At 42.9% G+C, this 19766-nt stretch overlaps 1 protein-coding gene across 1 annotated transcript in view; it reads left to right on the top strand.

Moving 5' to 3' along the window:
• The window catches only part of LOC109904192 (potassium voltage-gated channel subfamily H member 7-like), a 95764-nt gene that overhangs the window by 38094 nt on the left and 37904 nt on the right, over positions 1 to 19766 (top strand). Inside the window, exons 4-9 of the mRNA XM_031802086.1 lie at positions 4620 to 5060; positions 5733 to 5947; positions 7196 to 7621; positions 16870 to 17269; positions 17398 to 17597; positions 17751 to 17753. Coding sequence (XP_031657946.1) covers positions 4620 to 5060; positions 5733 to 5947; positions 7196 to 7621; positions 16870 to 17269; positions 17398 to 17597; positions 17751 to 17753 — 1685 coding nt within the window. The remainder of the gene's footprint in view (positions 1 to 4619; positions 5061 to 5732; positions 5948 to 7195; positions 7622 to 16869; positions 17270 to 17397; positions 17598 to 17750; positions 17754 to 19766) is intronic.

Genomic DNA, 19766 nt, shown 5'->3' with positions numbered 1-19766 from the left:
TACTGTGCCTATTGACATTTTATCTGGTGGTAATGGGGCTACCTTGTCAAACATGTCAGAGTGGTCATATACCTTCCTGTGTGATGTCCCTTATACAACAGGAGTTCCCTGATCCTGGTGCAGAATACACAGGGTTTCTCCCTCCACATATTGACTGATACCATTCAATTCAATTATTTTAAAAAGACAATACAGCTAAAAGTTGTGTCTAGTAAAATGATTATGCCGAGTGCCAGGTCTCCCGCCATTCAGACAGTATCAAGCCTATGTCTATCAGTCTGGACTTCATCACACCCCCTTGCAAGTCCCCATGTGCTGGCTCCATACATGTTTATATGAACACATACACACATAATCACTGTTCTATTACAGTACCAATGGCAGTTAAGATAGTACATGTGTGTCAGATATTACATATGATGACCTTTGAACAAGTCAGACTAAACCTTCCCTAATTCTGTTCTCCCCATCTACAACCATTGGTGAGCAGGGAAGAGGTGAGGCTGGAGGTGAGGCTTGTAAATGGTTTGACATTATACGCATCTAAGAATAATATCAGTTTACATCAATTTTGTTTCACAATTGGGTTATCAAATGCATCAAAGTAATGAAGAGGGTTACTTTCTGTATTTGTACAAATGATGAGCCTGTGAACTCTGTTGCAGAGGGAGACTGGCAACAACGGAGGAGGTGTCACAAGGGTACTTGTGTCGCATAACACTTTTATTCTGAGATCTTGCCTGACAAGCTGTGAAAATCGCAAGTGAACGGTGAATGAAATGATTTTAAGGTCACTAAACCATTGCAATGACATTGCTGGACATGTTATGATACCCACCTTTGCTCCATCTGGTAGGTCCCGGCATCTGTTTATGGGAACCAGGGGATCAGTCTGGCACCCAGCTGTGCATCTTTGTCTAACAGAACAACAGGGTCAACGATTGTCATCATCCTTCAATCATTAGCATGGCTTGAGAAAGAACGTAATATCCTTTGGAAGCTAATTCTATTCTTTACAGATGTAGACTAACTGGATCCAGATTGGATTAGCTTCAGGCAGTTGCTATGGCCCTGGGTTGGTTTGATGTTTGTTGCTGCTAGTTAGTACACTGTTGCAGCCAGATATGAGTTAGCTAGTACCACAATAGCTGCATCCAATATTTATTTGTGACCTAGACATGGTTTGCACCTTGGTTGACACTAACTTAGAGTGGCATGGAAATACGATGGCATTGCCAAAGTATGCAAGTAATTATTACAAATTTGCCATATTATGACGTCGTCAAATTTACTTTAGAGAGATGGTAATGTTGCCATTACTGTTACAGGCAAAATTGGTCAAAAATAACCGGCAATGCTAATGTTAGCTAGCTAAAATATTAGTGGTCCCCTCAATCTTAGTTGGCTAGCTAAAGTTATTCTGCATCTAAAGTCAACCTGGTGACATCACAATCATGACAAATGGTTTTCTTACTAATTATTTGACTTCTTTTGAAATGTTATCGTGTTTCCAAGCCAAATCCAAGTTTTATTGAGGTAGGGTAATGTTAGCCAGCTAGCTAGTTGGTAGCTAGCTAGCTAATGTCAGCTATGCTAGCAATGATAGTGATAATGATTCTCAAAATATACAGTGAATTCGGAAAGTATTCAGACCCCTTGACTTTTTACACATTTTATTACGTTACAGCCTTATTCTAAAATGTATTAAATCGTTTTTTTGGAAGTTGAACCTTCACCCCAGTCTGAGGTCCTGAGGGTTCTGGAGCAGGTTTTCATCGAGGATCTCTCTGTACTTTGCTCCATTCATCTTTCCCTCAAACCTGACTAGTCTCACAGTCGCTGCCGCTGAAAAACATCCCCACAGCATGATGCTGCCACCACTATGCTTCACCGTAGGGATGGAGCCAGGTTTCTCTCCAGACATGACGTTTGGCATTCAGGCCAAAGAGATCAATCTTGGTTTCATCAGACCAAAGCATCTTGTTTCTCATGATCTCAGAGTCTTTGGGTGCCTTTTGGCAAACTCCAAGCGGGCTGTCTTGTGTAATTTACTGAGGAGTGGATTCCGTCTGGCCACTACCATAAAGGCCCCATTGGTGGCGTACTGCCTTCTGTAAGGTTCTCCTATCTCCACAGAGGAACTCTGGAGCTATATTAGAGTGACCATCGAGTTCTTGGTCACCTCCCTAACCAAGGCCCTTCTCCCTCAATTGCTCAGTTTGGCCAGAAGGCCAGCTCTAGGAAGAGTCTGGTGGTTCCAAACTTCTTCCATTTAAGAATGATGGAGGCCACTGTGTTGTTGGGGACCTTCAATGCTGTACCCTTCCCCAGATCTGTGCCTCAACACAATCCTGTCTCAGAGCTCTACAGACAATTCCTTCGACTTCATCACTTGGTTTTTGCTCTGACATACAGTGTCAACTGTGGGACCTTATATTGACAGGTGTGTGCCTTTCCAAATCATGTCCAATCAATTGAATTTAACACAGCTGGATTCCAATTAATTTGTAGGAATGTCTCAAGGATGATCAATGGAAACAGGATGCAGGATGCAGCTGAATTGAGCCGGCTCAATTTTGAGTCTCATAGCATAGGGGCTGAATACCGATGAACAAAACCTACTCACCAGTTATTGTGGCCACTTTTTCAGGATCCAATCCTTCTTTTTTCTCCGTATCTTCTCCCCTTTTAACTTTGCCACCTAGAATTGTTCAAATTAGATAAGTTCAATGTGTCATAAATAATTCTCCAAAGTTCAAATGACACAGCCAGAAAATTTTATTTTAGTTAGGACTGAAGATATTGACTCTGGCTTAGTTTACAACACTACAAATAATACATACATAGAATTAGAATGGGTTTCCCAAACTCTGACCTGCCCCCCCACTACTCACCAGTTATTGTGGCCACTTTTTCAGGATCCAATCATCTTCTCCCCTTTTAGCTTTGCGACCTAGAATTGTATTTCTAGATGGCAAAGCCAAAGAACACCATCCCAACCGTGATGCACGGGGGTGGCAGCATCATGTTGTGGGAGTGCTTTGCTGCAGGTGGGACTGGTGCACTTCACAAAATAGATGGCATCATGAGGGAGGAAAATTATGTGAATATATTGACGCAACATCTCAAGACATCAGTCAGGAAGATAAAGCTTGGTCGCAAATGGGTCTTCCAAATGGACAATGACCCCAAGCATACTTCCAAAGTTCTGGCAAAATGGCTTAAGGACAACAAAGTCAAGGTATTGGAGTGGCCATCACAAAGCCCTGACCTCAATCCCATAGAACATTTGTGGGCAGAACTGAAAAAGTGTGTGAGTGCAAGGAGGCCTACAAACCTGACTCAGTTACACCAGCTCTGTCAGGAGGAATGGGCCAATATTCACCCAACGTATTGTGGGAAGCTTGTGGAAGGCTACCCGAAACGTTTGACCCAAGTTAAACAATTTAAAGGCAATGCTACCAAATACTAATTGAGTGTATGTAAACTTCTGACCCACTGGGAATGTGATGAAATAAAGTAAAGCTCAAATAAATCATTCTCTCTACTATTATTCTGACATTTTAAATGTACTTGGCTAAGGTGTATGTAAACTTCCGACTTCAACTGTAGGCCCTTTTCAAAGAGATTAGTTGGTTTTTAGGGGCAGTCGAAACAAGCAGAACTTCAGAAGTCTTCCCTCTTCCGCCTACTTCCCTCAGGCATCTAATATGATTGTAAATGGAGACACCTACAATATAGACACTGAGGCATGTATCACTATGTAAATTGCAGACCTCCTGCCATTAGGGGCTATTTCAGAGGCCTGTCCAGGAGCCCTGTTGAGTATGATGGCTTTATTGTGTGTTAGGGTTGTTGTAACATCAGTGCATGTGGCCCGGAGAATGGAAACAGATGGCAGTAACATTATGTATGGAGGGTGCTGAACGATGGCTGCCTCATATTCATGAGTGAGCCTGGGGCTCACTTTCAACCCTTCTTCCATTGCTAAGTTCCCTCCCAAGGTGGCGTCTTTATTGTGCCTGTGTGTCCTCTCTGAAGATGTTACTGGACAGTGGGCACACATGAGATGGGATACTGGACAGGACACACCAACTCTCTCAGTTAAATTAAGTGTTTCGACTTACAGTATACCCTTGAATGCGGTATGATGGATAATGATACCCTGCGGTGTACAAAGTTGATCAAAGATGAATTAATGAATCATCAAAGAAGACAGAACACTACATATATGATAGGCATAACTGCAGTATGCACACTATGCACTGAGGGGTAATGACAACCAAGGTGATTCAGTCACGTACCACTGAATGCCATTGGATGAAAAGGTTGATTCTCCTGCGTTCCTTCCCCTGTTTGATCATGAACACATATAAGGTAATCTAATTATAGATTTCCACACAGTCAGAGAAATGAAAGTGCACCTTCCAACTCAAAGAACGGTAATGAGATTTGCATTAATTGAAAATGTGATTGAATTGACTGAAGAGTTGTTGCCATTGCTTGTGATTTAGATCCTTGACCTTTTGTTTTGAAGTCTAAAATCATACTTTTGTGTCACTTCTTCAGTTGATTGTTTACTGCAGGAATAAACACGTCCAACATCTTCTGTTGTTTAGGAAAGGGACGATTCTTCCGATTCCGCCAGGCTGCCTTGAGTCTGGTCTCCAACAAACAGTCTCTTCCACAAGAGGACCCAGATGCCGTCATGGTGGACTCACCCTCCTCCTCGGTGGCTCTGACCAATTTCCAGTCGCCTCCGACCAAGGAAAACTGCAGCCCCACCAATGCCAAAGACACACGGGCCCTCATCAGCTCCAGCCACCACTCCTCCCAGGCCAGTTTGCATGGACCTGGACCCCTGAGCCACTCCTCTCCCAAGCAGTACCCCTGGGAAAGGCTGTACCAGACGGAGGCGCACCAATCCACCACCTGCCTGGCACACACCATCTCCAGAGGCAGCATCAGCGGGAGCAGCATGAGGCGAGCGTCCTCCGTCCACGACATAGAAGGCTTCAGCAACTCCAAGAGCATGTTCAGGGACCGACACGCAAGTGAAGGTAAAGTAGGATAATGAAATGTCTAATGAAAGCCTTGTGGTACCTAGATTTAGAATGGGGGACATAGCTATTGTCATCTATGTGAATAGAGAATGCTCCTTGCTCAATAATTGTGTATGATAGTATGCTATCATAGATTTACGTCAGCATTATCTGCATCCACAGTACTATGTATTTCTCTCTTCCTCTCACCTGTATAATGCTGCTTTTAGACAATGGTCGCTATATCCGAGGTAACGATGTGTTCTCTGACCATGCTTGATGTGCACTGGACTGTTTGAAGCATGTATCCTAATCAAGACAATTGCCCTCAATTATGATTATTTCGCCCTGAAATTCTACTCTCAATGGAAGTGCTGCACTTGAGAATGTGTTGTGACTTAGACATTTAGGTGTGGTAACGTTTTTGTCATGTCAGCTTATTTTAAATGTCTTTTGATGATTGATCAACACCTCTTGAATGAAAGCCTGCTTCCTCAACTGATTGCTCATATTGCCATCCCCACCCAACACCTGCATGAAAGATAGCCATTTTGCTTTATTGTGGGGGGGGGGGTCATCTCTGTCAGCTTCCCATGAATACTACTGCATGCTCTTTACTGGAGCTGTGCTATACTGTATTACCACCTCTCTCTCTATAGTCAATTCCTTTGGGTTGTCTTCACGTTCCAGGTCCGTTCAATCATTTCAAGTCCAGTTTGCTGGGCTCCACCTCGGAGTCCAACATCAACAAGTACAGCACCATCAACAAGATCCCGCTGATTGCGCTCAACTTCGCAGAGCGGAATAACGAAAATAAGGCACAATCTCCTCCATCGTCAGAAAACACTATCATAGCACCCAAGGTCAAGGACAGAACGCACAACGTCACTGAAAAAGTCACACAGGTGAGACAGTTGACGCCATTTGTATGGAAAGCACATTTGACTGTTGTAACATTTGTTGGTATAATCACATTAAAAAATATTTTTTTTTCTTTTTCGTACAACTTTCCTGTTACATCATGCAGAAAATAAGACATGTACCTAATGAATGCCTGACACATATGATTATTTTTGGGCGCTAATGGCTGCTTGGGCATCCTCAATGAATTGAGGTTTGTGCTCTGTGGAAAAACAAGACCAGCAGTGTAGTGTGTAGCAGAAACTCTTCTGCTTGTGCCTAGGACAACTAACCGCTGTACAGTGACTGTCGTCTCATTAATGTCAGTGACAAACCTCAGCACAGTCTGTAGGATAGAAAACCAAGCTTTCCTTTGACAGGTGAAAACCAAGCACTCCTGACAATGACAATCTATAGAAGGGACAAGCCATTCTGACTCATAAATACAGCCATCATCCTACTGAACTCTCCATTTCTGTGTTGCTGTACCTTGAGTTGGCCATTCAACGGGTTTTTCACATCAGTAGCTGTCGGGATGCAATTAAGAATCCATAATTGTCAGAGCTCATTAGGATCCAGAGGAGAGGAAAGCCACGTACTCACTGGCTATTAGATTACAACATTGCTTGAATAACCATAATAAGCCATAGAGTCCAACCATGGAGAAAAGCTTACAGAAATGTTAACCAAGCTGTTGAACGTTGGACACTGTCTGTTGTATCTATACCATTGTTATGAATCGAGCACTACAAATGTCTAAAAAAGGGCACAAAGTAGTCTTTTCAAAAGATGTACGGCTAGGATACGTTACCTGATTATCCTCCTTCAATACTATCGTATCATATATTAATTTACTACCACTTACTGCCAGAATGTGAGACGGTAAGGCAGTGATCCTGTGGAACACATCTATATTGGAAGTCACATGATTCACATCCCAAGACAGAGGCAATTGTCATGTCTGTCAATTGAGAGTAGAGGACTGTGCATCATTTACTCTCGGGTTAACTGAGTCAAGTGAGTTAAAAGCAGACTCTGGTTAAACTGTCAGATTAATATTTTGCCATTCCGACAAAGGTTTGACACTCATATCTACAGAGTAAAACTTTATTTCTATCAGAAGCCTAGTTAATTAGTGCTCTTAGTGGTTGCTGTCTTTGTGGTTGCTGTTCTAGTGCTCTTAGTGGTTGCTGTCTTCGTGGTTGCTGTTCTAGTGCTCTTAGTGGTTGCCACTTCTCTCTCTGCTACTACAGGTACTGTCACTTGGCGCTGATGTCCTTCCAGAATACAAGCTCCAGACTCCACGCATGGACAGATTCACCATCCTCCACTACAGTCCCTTCAAAGCTATGTGGGACTGGCTCATCCTGCTGCTGGTCATCTACACAGCCATTCTTACTCCCTACTCTGCTGCTTTCCTACTCAATGACCGCGAGGAGCAAATGAGGCGCGAGTGTGGATACTCCTGCAATCCCCTGAACGTGGTGGATTTCATGGTGGACATCATGTTCATCGTTGACATTGTTATCAACTTCCGAACCACCTATGTGAATCTGAACGAGGAAGTGGTCAGCCAGCCAGGGAAGATTGCCATTCAATACTTCAAAGGCTGGTTCCTTATAGACATGGTGGCTGCGATCCCCTTTGACCTGCTTATCTTCGGTTCAGGATCAGATGAAGTAAGTCGTCCCTAATGCATGTCTTTCCCTGTGTTTTTCTCTCTGGGAGGTTTATTGCATATCACTTTAGCAGTGCTCCCATTCTTTTCCCATTTACTAAGCTCAGTTTTATGGGCTACTACTTAAAGCCTGCATTTCTCTGTCTCGTCTCTGAAAGGATTACTGTATTAAATTGCATGTTGCCTTTTTTTTCTTCTGAATGGCCGTCATTTCAAAATCCATTTACGTGGATTAATGGCTTACAAATGGCAATCAATGATGCATTTAAATGAGGGGAGAGTCAGCAGCGCTGTGTGCACAGCTTACATGCAGATGTGAAAGGCCCATTGGGAGGCAGGCTGGCTTGTTTATTTATGAGGGAATATCCCTTCAGGGTCTGGAGCCACTTCAGCGCTTTATCACGCTTTGTTGGCACACCAGAACATGAGAGACAGCTCGTGCTTATAAACCATAATCACCTATTCTACTGCTTCTGAGTCAGACTGAATATTGACAACAAACCAAAATTTAAACCAGTGTAATAAACCAAAACCGTTCAATGTTAAATTGATCCCCATTGTCTTCTATCTATGCCACCAAGGTTTGTCTCCAATTTTTTTACCTTCAAATATATTTTTTAAATGTATGTTTTGGATGAAATTGAAACAGGATCTTTAGTACTGTAGAGCTACAGCTTATTTAAGGGTAATTGTTGACCATTTATATTAGTTTTCGTTATTGACCAACAGCAACCAGGTGTAGGGAGCTATTTTGTCACAACCTGCAAGTGTTAATGGATTCACATATTTGCCCTTTCAAAGCAAAGTTTTTGTCTAAGACAGTAATGATCAGGGAGATTTGTAACCAAGCCAGCAGGCTCCCGTGCTGTGTTTAAGTTCTCCGCCATGCTTCAGTTGCTTATACCCTGCTGGCTGCACAACACACTATACATAACATAGTATTGTTTGTATTCCACTGTAGGTATTCCAGTAATATTTTTTGTAGACTTGAGATTATGCAATGTATTTTATATGTCTTATTGTGTAGGAAAATATGGTAGTATGCTCGGCAAAAAAATAATAATAATACACTGACCGTTGTTTCCTTTTAACTAAATTAGTCATTCATTTTTTAGTAATATTACGTACGTATTTTTGTACTTGTACTTAGTAACAAGCTTTTGCTCAGTGGGAATAGCTTGAAAGAAAGTTGTGTGTTTTTGCCTGTCTTGCATCCCCTGAATAGTTTTATTGAGGAGGCTATTTTCTATTGGCAACGGACCTGTAATGCTACTATAAGCCCTAGCTATGTGGAGCTAGATCAAACAGCTAAAGGGGGCCAGGCAGGGATATGTACATGAGCGCAGTGCTTGAAAGACACGCTGTACATCTACAGTATGTTCCTCAGCCGAGAACTGCTACAGAAAGCATCAAAGAATGTCCAGACTTAACAGCTGCTCATTCAATGTTTCAATTTGATCTGTTTCACACAATTACAGCATCGCCGCAGCTCAAACAATGACATTTCTACCCATTCAACAAACAAACATTCCCACGGCCATACACCAAAGTCTCATCCACACATACAGCGGGGTCCATAATAATTGGCACCCTTGATAAAGATTAGGAAAGAATACTATAAAATCCAAATCAAATACTGAGCTATGTTGTATTCTAAAAAATATATATTGTTTAACAAGTACTGTAAGTATGAGGTACTTTTCTGCACCACTGGTGTGCTTGGCCAAAGAGCTCTATTTGCATGTCATCTGACCATCGCACCGGTTCCAATCAAAGTGTCAATGCCGCTTATCAAACTGCAGGCGGTGCTACTGTATGGTCAGATAACATGAAAATACAGCTCTTTGCCCATGCACACCACTGGTGGGTTTGGTGTTGAAAAACAGAAGCATATGCAGAAGTACCTCATACCTATGGTAAAATATGATGGTAGATTTGTGATGTTATGAGGCTAATTTGCTTCCACTGGTCCTGGGGCTGTTGTTAAAGGAGAATTGAGCTTTTTTACACCCATATCTACATTTTTGATATAAATGGCATATTATAGAAAGGTCCAGACACTTTTTTCTCAATTTTACTTGTGTCTGAGAAACTTCATCTTCATTGTGCAGCATGTACTGTACAGGGGCTCTTCCATTTAAAAAAAATCATGTTTGGCCTTCCTGTGACATCGGGTGCTGTAGGTGTCATGTAGGGCAGGTAGTTTGCCCCCGGTGATGCGTTGTGCAGACCGCACCACCCTCTGGAGAGCCTTGTGGTTGAGGGCGGTGCAGTTGCCATACCAGGCAGTGATGCAGCCCCTACAGGATGCTCTCGATTGTGCATCTGTAAAAGTTGGTCAGGGTTTTGAGTGACAAGGTAAATTTCTTCAGCCTCCTGAGGTTGAAGAGGCGCTATTGCGCCTTCTTCACCACACTGTCTGTGTGGGTGGACCATTTCAGTTTGTCTGTGATGTGTACGCCCAACTTTCCACCTTCTCCACTGCTGTCCCTTCGATGTGGATAGGGAGGTGCTCCTTCTGCTGTTTCCTGAAGTCCACGATCATCTCCTTTGTTTTTTTAACGCTGAGTGAGAGGTTGTTTTCCTGACATCACACTCCGAGTGCCTTCACCTCCTCCTTGTAGGCTGTGTCATCATTGGTGATCAGGCCCACTACTGTTGTGTCGTCTGCAAACTTGATGATTGAGTTGGAGGTGTGCATGGCCACGCAGTCATGGGTGAACAGGGAGTACAGGAGAGGGCTGAGCACACACCATCATTACGTTTGCCGATGACACAGTGGTAGGCCTGATCACCGACAACGATGAGATAGTCTATAGGTAGGAGGTCAGAGACCTTGCCGTGTGGTGCCAGGACCACAACCTCTCCTTCAACGTGATCAAGACAAAGGAGATGATTGTGGACTACAGGAAAAGGAGGACCGAGCATGCCCCCATTCTCATCAACGGGGCTGTAGTGGAGCATGTTGAGAGCTTCAAGCTCCTTGGTGTCCACATCACCAACAAACTAACATGGTCCAAGCACACCAAGACAGTCATGAAGAGGACACAACAAAACCTATTCCCCCTCAGGAGACTGAAAAGATTTGGCATGGGTATCAGATCCTCAAACCGTTCACAGCTGCACCATTGAGAGCATCCTGACTGGTTGCATCACTGCCTGGTATGGCAACTGCTTGACCTCCGACCAGAAGGCACTACAGAGTGTAGTGCGTACGCCCCAGTACATCACTGGGGCCAAGCTTCCTGCCATCCAGGACCTCTATACCAGGCAGTGTCAGAAGAAGGCCCATACAATTGTCAAAAGACTCCAGCCATCCTAGTCATAGACTGATCTCTCTGCTACCTGCATGGCAAGTGGTCCAATAGGCTTCTAAACAGCTTCTACTCCCAAGCCATAAGACTCCTGAACGTCTAATCAAATGGAAACCCAGACTATTTGCATTGCTACTCTCTGTTATTATCTATGCAAAGTCACTTGAATAACTCTACCTACATGTACTTATTACCTCAATTACCTCAACTTACCAGTGCCCCCGCACATTGACTCTGCACCGGTACCCCATGTATATTGCCTTGCTATTGTTATTTTACTGCTGCTCTTTAATTATTTGTTACTTTAACTTCTTCTTATTTTTTTGTTTTTTTGTTGTTGCTTTGTTGGTTAAGGGCTTGTAGTAAGCATTTCACTGCAAGGTCTACACCTGCGCATGTGACAAATATATATATATTTTTTGTTTTGATTTCAGTAATGTAATTCAGGTCTTTAGATGGTATACACATGAAATTGTGTCATTCCAAACTTGATCTGCAACGTTATATACCATTCTGTTGTGACTTGAGCGATACCTCTCTGTCCATTCTAGTTGCAGGCTACGTAGAGAATGGAACAGCTGGATGGGGCAGCAGGTTAGCCTAGTGGTTAGAGCGCTGGACTAGTAACCAAAAGGTTGCAAGTTCAAATCCCCGAGCTGACACGGTACAAATCTGTCGTTCTGCCCCTGAACAGGCAGTTAACCCACTGTTCCTAGGCCGTCATTGAAAATAAGAATTTGTTCTTAACTGACTTGCCTAGTGAAATCTTTAAAAAATTGGGGAAAAGCTTGAGCAGCACAATGAGGATGAGGATTTTTAAAGTCTCTGGACCATTGTATAACATTCCATTTACATAAAACATTTAGATTTGGTTGTACAAACACAAACTTATCCTTTAGGTCAAGACTGCCCAACCCTCTTCCTGGAGATCTACTGTCCTTTATGTTTTCAATCCAACCCCAATTTAGCGTATCTGATTCAGCTAGTTAAGGTCTTGCTGAGCAGCTAATTAGTAGAATCAGTTGTGTTACATTAGTGTTGGACTGAAAACCCACAGGACGGTAGATCTCCAGGAAAAGGGATGGGCACCCCTGCTTTAGGTCAACGGCATCATGAACTTTATCAAGTATAAGGACATTTTTGCCCAAAAGTTTGTTGCCTCTGCCAGGAGGCTGACACTTGCCTGCAAGTGGATCTTCCAGCAAGACAATAAGCGCTAATCAAAAGCGCTAATCAAAATCCAAAAAGAAATAGTTAATTGACCACAAAGTCAACAATTTGAAATAGTTATCTCAGTCTCCGGACTTTAACACCAATGACAACCTGTGGTTTGAATTGAAGAGTGTACTCCATGAGTGCAAACAAAGGACATCCAGGATCTGGAAAGATTATGTATGGAGGAAATAAATAAAAAATTTGTAGCATAAAATATAAACTCAGCAAAATAAGAAATGTCCCTTTTTCAGGGCCCTGTCTTTTGAAGATATTTTGTAAAAATCCAAATGACTTCACAGATCTTCATTGTTAATAGCGACTAGCAATCCCGTATCCGGGAGCGTAATCATGGCCTCAAGCGCATTACCATAACGCAACTTTTCCTATTCATGAAAATAAATATATTCAAACACAAGCTTAGCCTTTTGTTAACCTCTTGAAACTATGGTGGCGCTATTTCATTATTGGATAAAAAAACGTGCCCGTTTTAAGCGCAATATTTTTGTCACGGAAAGATGCTCGACTATGCATATAATTGACAGCTTTGGAAAGAAAACACTCTGACGTTTCCAAATCTGCAAAGATATTGTCTGTGAGTGCCCCAGAACTGATGCTACAGGCGAAACCAAGATGAAACTTCAAGCCGGAAGTGAGCAAAATTTTTGAGGCGCTGTTTTCCATTGTCTCCTTATATGGCTGTGAATGCCTACACTTTCTGCCGTTTCCCCAAGGTCTCTGCAGCATTGTGACGTATTTGTAGGCATATCATTGGAAGATTGGCCATAAGAGACTACATTTACCAGGTGTCCGCCCGGTGTCCTTTGTTGAAATTGGTGCGTAATCTTCAGCTGCAAGCATTTTTCCATGGGATTCAGAGGAGAAAGCAGACTTCCACGAACGATATATCATCGAAGAGATATGTGAAAAACACCTTGAGGATTGATTCTAAACGACGTTTGCCATGTTTCAGTCGATATTATGGAGTTAATTTGGAAAAAAGTTTGGCGTTTGATGCCTGAATTTTCGGTTTTTTTTGGTAGCCAAACGTGATGTACAAAACGGAGCGATTTCTCCTACACAAAGAATATTTTTGGAAAAACTGAACATTTGCTATCTAACTGAGTCTCCTCATTGAAAACATCCGAAGTTCTTCAAAGGTAAATGATTTTATTTGAATGCTTTTCTTGTTTTTGTGAAAATGTTGCCCGCTCAATGCTACGCTAAATGCTACGCTAGCTATCAATACTGTTACACAAATGCTTGTTTTGCTATGGTTGAAAAGCATATTTTGAAAATCTGAGATGACAGTGTTGTTAACAAAAGGCTAAGCTTGAGAGCTAGCATATTTATTTCATTTCATTTGCGATTTTCATGAATAGTTAACGTTGCATTATGGTAATGAGCTAGACGCTGTATTCACGATCCCGGATCCGGGATGGCTAGTATCAAACAACACTGTCGTCTCAGATTTTCAAAATATGCGTTACAGCCAACGCTAGACAAGCATTTGTGTAAGTTTATCATGGCATAATGCTATGCTAGGCTCTGATGGCAGCAGGCAACATTTTCACGAAAATAAGAAAAGCAACCAAATTAAATCATTTACCTTTGAAGAACTTCAGATGATTTCACTCAGGAGACTCCCAGTTTGATAGCAAATGTTCCTTTTTTACAAAAATAATATTTTTGTAGGCGAAAAAGTTTGTTTGTTATGCCCTTTGGCTTAGCCAATGCTCCGTCAATGTTCCAGGCATTTGTAAATGAGGTGTTTAGAGACACGGTAGGACGTCAGGTGACTGTTTACACCGATGCCATCCTAATCTTCTCGACCAACCTGGAAGATCACATCACTCACGTTTGATCAGTCCTGGAATGCCTCTTGGCTAAACATCTGTTTGTCAAGGTGGAGAAGTGCCAATTCCACCAGAAGGCTGTCTCCTCCTTGGGCTACCAAATCAGCCCACAGGGAGTGAGGATGTAGGACAAGAAGGTAGATGCGGTAAGGTCATGGCCAGTCCCAACCACCAAGAGGTTACAATGGTTTTTGGGGTTTGCCAACTTTTACCGCCGCTTCATCAGGAACTTCAGTGCCGTCACTGCCCTCTCACCTCCCTCCTCAAGGTTGGGTTGGCCTCCAGCAGCTGACGAGGCCTTTCGTCTCCTCAAGGGGCGTTTCACCTCTGCCCCTTTGCTGAAACACAGATCCCATGCTACCTTTTTGTGTTTGAGGTAGATCGTATCTACAATTTGGAGAGGGTCCTGTCCAGAGGGCACCCATAATCCCATCCTCCTGAGTCGTGGGTCCAGTGGTTTGGAACATAGATATGGACATTCGCCAGACTATAGAGAGGGAGCCTGCACCCAGATATTGTCCTACCACGTTTATCTACGTTCCCACAGGGATAAGGGATCGGCTGCTGAACTGGGCACACAGCTGTTGTCGCTGGATATCCAGGTATTTCTCGCACCATCCATTCCCTCACTGAGAAACACTGGTGGCCCACCATGGTGCAGTATGTTACACGGTATGTCAACTCCTGTTCCGTGTGTGCTCAAACCAAGTCCCCCCGGGATGCTCCAGCAGGGAAGTCCCCCCGGAATGCTCCAGCAGGGAAGCTCTTGCCGCTTCCCGTGCCTCGGTGACCTTGGCTTCCCGTCCATTGTCAGAAGGAACAGGCAGACCGTCACCGCAGTGAGACCCCTGTGTTCCATCCTGGGGATCGCGTCTGGCTCTCTACCAGGAACCTCCCACTCTGCCTGCCCTGCAAGAAACTGATCCCCCAGTTTGTGGGGCCATTCAAGGTTCTCCGGAGGGTGACATACAGGATACAGTTACCCAGTCACTACCGTATCTCACCCTCTTAACATGTCTCCCTTCTCAGGCCAGTTGTTCCTGGTCCCCTAGCTGATGCTGTCCCCCACACCTCCTGGACATCGAGGGGGGCCCGGGGTACGCTGTCAGATCCTTACTGGACTCCTGACGTTATTGGGGTCTGCTCCAGTTTCTGGTGGACTGGGCAAAGTATGGCCCAGAGGAGCGGTGTTGGGTTCCAGTGGAGGACATTCTGAACCCAAACATCATACGTGATTTACACCTTCTCCAACCGGACCAACCCGCTCCTCGTCCTCGGGGTTGTCCCCCTGGTCGGCGTCGCCCTGCGGCTGGAGCCGCACGTTAGAGGGGAGGGGGTACTGTCACGTCTGCTCCTCCCCTCCGGCGTACGACGTTGCCAGAGTACTAACCACCGGTCCTGGGATTCATCATTACGCGCACCTGTTACTCATTATAATTCACACCTGATTCACATTACCTTCATAATTTCCTCCCCTTTATTTGTCACTCTCCCATGTTCACTCACCATTTGGTATTATTCTTGTGTATTGGAGTTCTACCTTATGTTAGTGTCCCGTTCTTGGTTTTATTAAATCGTTGCACCTGCATCTGACCCACCGCCCCATCATTACAATACGTCATGGAATGCTGAGTCAAATTGAACCAATTTTTAAAACCTCTTATTAAGTCGGTTTTGTAGCAAAAACTGTGAATTTGATATTTTTGACTGATATGATTGTCTGTTAAATATCTGCAATGTAGTGAAAATGCTGTCATTTCCACTTTAAGGGTGCCAATAATTATGCACCCCACTGTACATTAGAACCACTGTCAGTGTTATCAATTACGGACCCTTTAAAAATAATGAATGGCAGCCAGGGGCATATTAATTGTCAAGTAAATAAATTATCTCCCTAAAGAGGACGATGGTGTAAGTGTATCCATTGCTGATGAGAGAGCAAGCAGCAACCTCCCTAGGTATCATTCATTGTGTTACCTTCCTCCCACCCAGACTTCAATAAAGCAGGATTTATCTGCCGGCTGCTTGTATCACAGCTCCGTGTTAATTCGTCCTTGACCAGAGAGTCATTACATTGAAAGTCGCCAAGATTAAGTCTTTGAATTATACTGTTGAGAGGAGTGCTGAGAAAGCTCATTACTGTTGAAATAGTGAATTTGACTCTTTTTCCAGCCTTTTTTAAAGCAGAGGTGTAAGCTAACTTTGGTAAAACATCTGTCGAACTGAAGTATATTTTAATGCAGCTGTGTGATATTAATATACTGTAAGTTAGTGCACACTTTGCATATAAATCAAATGCAGTAAATTCATTGAGTATACCAAACACTAGGAACACCTTTCTAATATTGAGTGGCACCCCACCTCTACAAGGTGTCGAAAGCGTTCCACAGGGATGCTGGCCCATGTTGACTCCAATGCTTCCCACAGTTGTATAAAGTTGGTTGGATGTCATTGGGTGGTGCATTCTTGATACATATGGGAAACGGTTGAGCATGAAAACCCAGCAGCATTGCAGTTCTTGACACAAACCGGTGCGCCTGGCACCTACTACCATACCCTGTTCAAAGGCACATATTTTGTCTTCCCCATCCATGTGTCAATTGTCTCAAGGCTTAAAAAATCATTCTTTAACCTGTCTCCTCCCCTTCATCTACACGGACTGAAGTGGATTTAATAAGTGACATCAATAAGGGACCATAGCTTTCACCTGGATTTACCTGGTCTATCTATGTCATGGAAAGACAAGGTGTTCTTAATGTTTTCTACACTCAGTATTTCTTTGGTTAAAGGTGGAACATATTTCACAGTGTCTGGTCATGTCTCTTGGAGTGCTTGTTAAATATGCACTGTATGTTTTGTCTCTTTAGACTACCACTCTGATTGGCCTGTTAAAGACAGCCCGACTGCTGCGATTGGTGCGTGTGGCCAGGAAACTGGATCGTTACTCTGAGTATGGAGCTGCTGTGCTAATGCTACTCATGTGCATCTTTGCACTTATTGCTCACTGGCTAGCCTGCATATGGTACGCCATTGGCAATGTGGAGAAGCCTTACCTGGAGCACAACATTGGTTGGCTCGACAATCTGGGGGTCTCCATTGGCAAGAGGTATAACTACAGTGACCCTAGTTCTGGGCCCTCCATCAAGGACAAATATGTCACCGCACTTTACTTCACGTTCAGCAGTCTAACCAGCGTGGGCTTTGGGAATGTCTCCCCAAATACCAACTCAGAAAAGATCTTCTCTATCTGTGTCATGCTGATCGGCTGTGAGTCTGAACTATTCATTGTGTAACTTTTGTCCTTAAATTGACGAGATTGATTGTACAAATCAATGCATATTATGAAAACACAAAATAATTGTACCCCTGCCTTTATATATGTCTGTGTTGTTCAGCCCTCATGTATGCCAGCATCTTCGGTAATGTCTCAGCCATCATCCAGCGGCTGTACTCTGGCACAGCAAGATACCACACCCAGATGCTCCGGGTTCGAGAGTTCATCCGCTTCCATCAGATCCCCAACCCACTAAAGCAGAGACTGGAGGAGTACTTCCAACACTCCTGGACCTACACAAACGGCATCGACATGAACACGGTAAACAGAACAGAACCTCAAATCAGCATACCAACATAGTCAAATCCTCTTTCTTGCCAATGTGATCCTCGTGCAAAATGCTTTTAAAAAAAAATGTTTTTATTTTTTATTTCTGCTTTTCGATTGGAATAACATCTACGCTGGTAAGAGCAGGAGGTATATATTATTATATTATATACATATTATGTGAAAGTATGCACTGTAACTATTTCCATTTTCGCTTAATTGCTTGACATTTTTCTTTTGGCTTTCAAAACATATTATAATATTTGGCTCTCAAAACATCTCATAATAGCCCATCATGTGTCGACAGAAGACAAATTAGCAACACCATAAACCACGACCATTGTCATCGTCATCATCACCACTTTTCTTTTCAGTTTTTGAGTGAAGTGTTTCAGTTTCCATACCATCTCCTGTGTTCTGTGTGCCAACACTGAGCTTCCACATGCATGCCGGATTCTCATTACAAGAGTGCCTTGCGCTGAGGCTAAGGGCATTATGGCACAGGTTGGCTTGCATGTGGCTGCATGAGCTTGCTGAAAGGATATAGTAGTGTTTTCTTCTTTTGAAATCAAATACAATTTTATTCGTCACCATGCTTCGTAAACAACAGCTGTAGAGGAAGAGTGAAATGCTTACTTATGGCCCCTTCCCAACAAAGCAGAGTAAGAAAATAGAGAAATAGCAGAAAAGTAAAACACATAATAATAAATACATAATGACTAACGATATCTTGGCGATATACACGGGGTACCAGTACCGAGTCGATGTGCAGGGGTACGAGGTAATTGAGGTAGATATGTACATATACTGTAATTAAGTGACAGTAGCAGCAGCATTATGTGATGAGTCAAAAAATGGTGTGCAATAAGGGTCAATGCAGATAGTTAAGTAGCTTACCAAATATTTACCCGGACTAACTACACTGCAAGACCAAAAGTATGTGGACACATGCTCGTCGAACATCTTATTCCAAAATCAAATCAAATTCTATTTGTCACATGTGCCGAGAACAACAGATGTACAGTAGACCTTACATTGAAATGCTTACTTACAACCCTTAACCAACAATGTAGTTTAAAAATTTTTTTTATAGAAATATAAGGAGCAACAATAAAATAACAGTAGCCAGGCTATATGAAGGGGGTTCCGGTACAGAGTACAGAGTCAATGTGTTAATATGGAGTTGGTCCCCCCTTTGCTGCTATAACAGTCTCCCTCTTCTGGGAAGGCTTTCCACTAGATGTTAGAACATTGCTGCAGGGATTAAGGATCCCTACAGGCTGTCTTATCGTTTTGGGTGATCAAGCCTACCACTGTTGTGTCATCGGCAAACTTGATGATGGTGTAGGAGTCATGCCCGGCCACCAAGCACGTACCCTTGAGGGGCCCTGTGTTGAGGCTCAGCGTGGAAGATGTGTTGTTGCCCACTCTCAGTCCTAGGGTCCTTAGCGTAGAGATGAGCTTGGAGGGATATACAGGTATTCAGTGAACACCGTTCTCACATAGGTGTCCCTCTTGTCCGCGTGGATTAGGGCAGTGTGGAGGGAAATAGAGTTTCGTGACATTATTAATGTAATGACTGCTATTAATCAATTAATTACCTACTACATTTATTTATTACTACATTAAATTAATCATGTAACAATTAACTCATTAGGAATTTGGGGCACCACGGGAGCAGTTGTTTACAGAGGTACTATCTCCCAACTTAAACTCTAAAGATTATATAAATATCTCTTACATCAATAAGAGTCAATTATGAATTATTACCTCATCAGTCTCATTTTTGGATATCTGCACAAACCCTAACCTAAGTATTGGATCAGCGATACACAAATTGGCTTAATTATTTATTTACTGACTAACTAAATCATTACACAGAATATGTAAACACACACAGCACAGGTTATTGATTGCATACATAAAAGAATGAAAACAGGTCCCTAGTGGACTAGCAAAAGCATGACCGTTTGGTTACACAATGGAAAGAGAGGGGTATGTACATATATGTACATACATTTGGAAACAACACTCACCGTAACCAGAATATTTAGCACCCTAACAACTGCTCATTCGGATTAGAAATGCAATATATGTTTACGAGTAGATTATATTTCCCTGTCGAAACCACTCGATCCGTCTATGGGAAGTGGTTCGATGTAA

Source organism: Oncorhynchus kisutch, linkage group LG2, assembly GCF_002021735.2.
Source record: "Oncorhynchus kisutch isolate 150728-3 linkage group LG2, Okis_V2, whole genome shotgun sequence".
In the NCBI taxonomy this organism is placed as follows: domain Eukaryota; kingdom Metazoa; phylum Chordata; class Actinopteri; order Salmoniformes; family Salmonidae; genus Oncorhynchus; species Oncorhynchus kisutch.
Note: the sequence above shows the minus strand (reverse complement) of the source record. Positions and strands in the feature narration are given on the sequence as shown.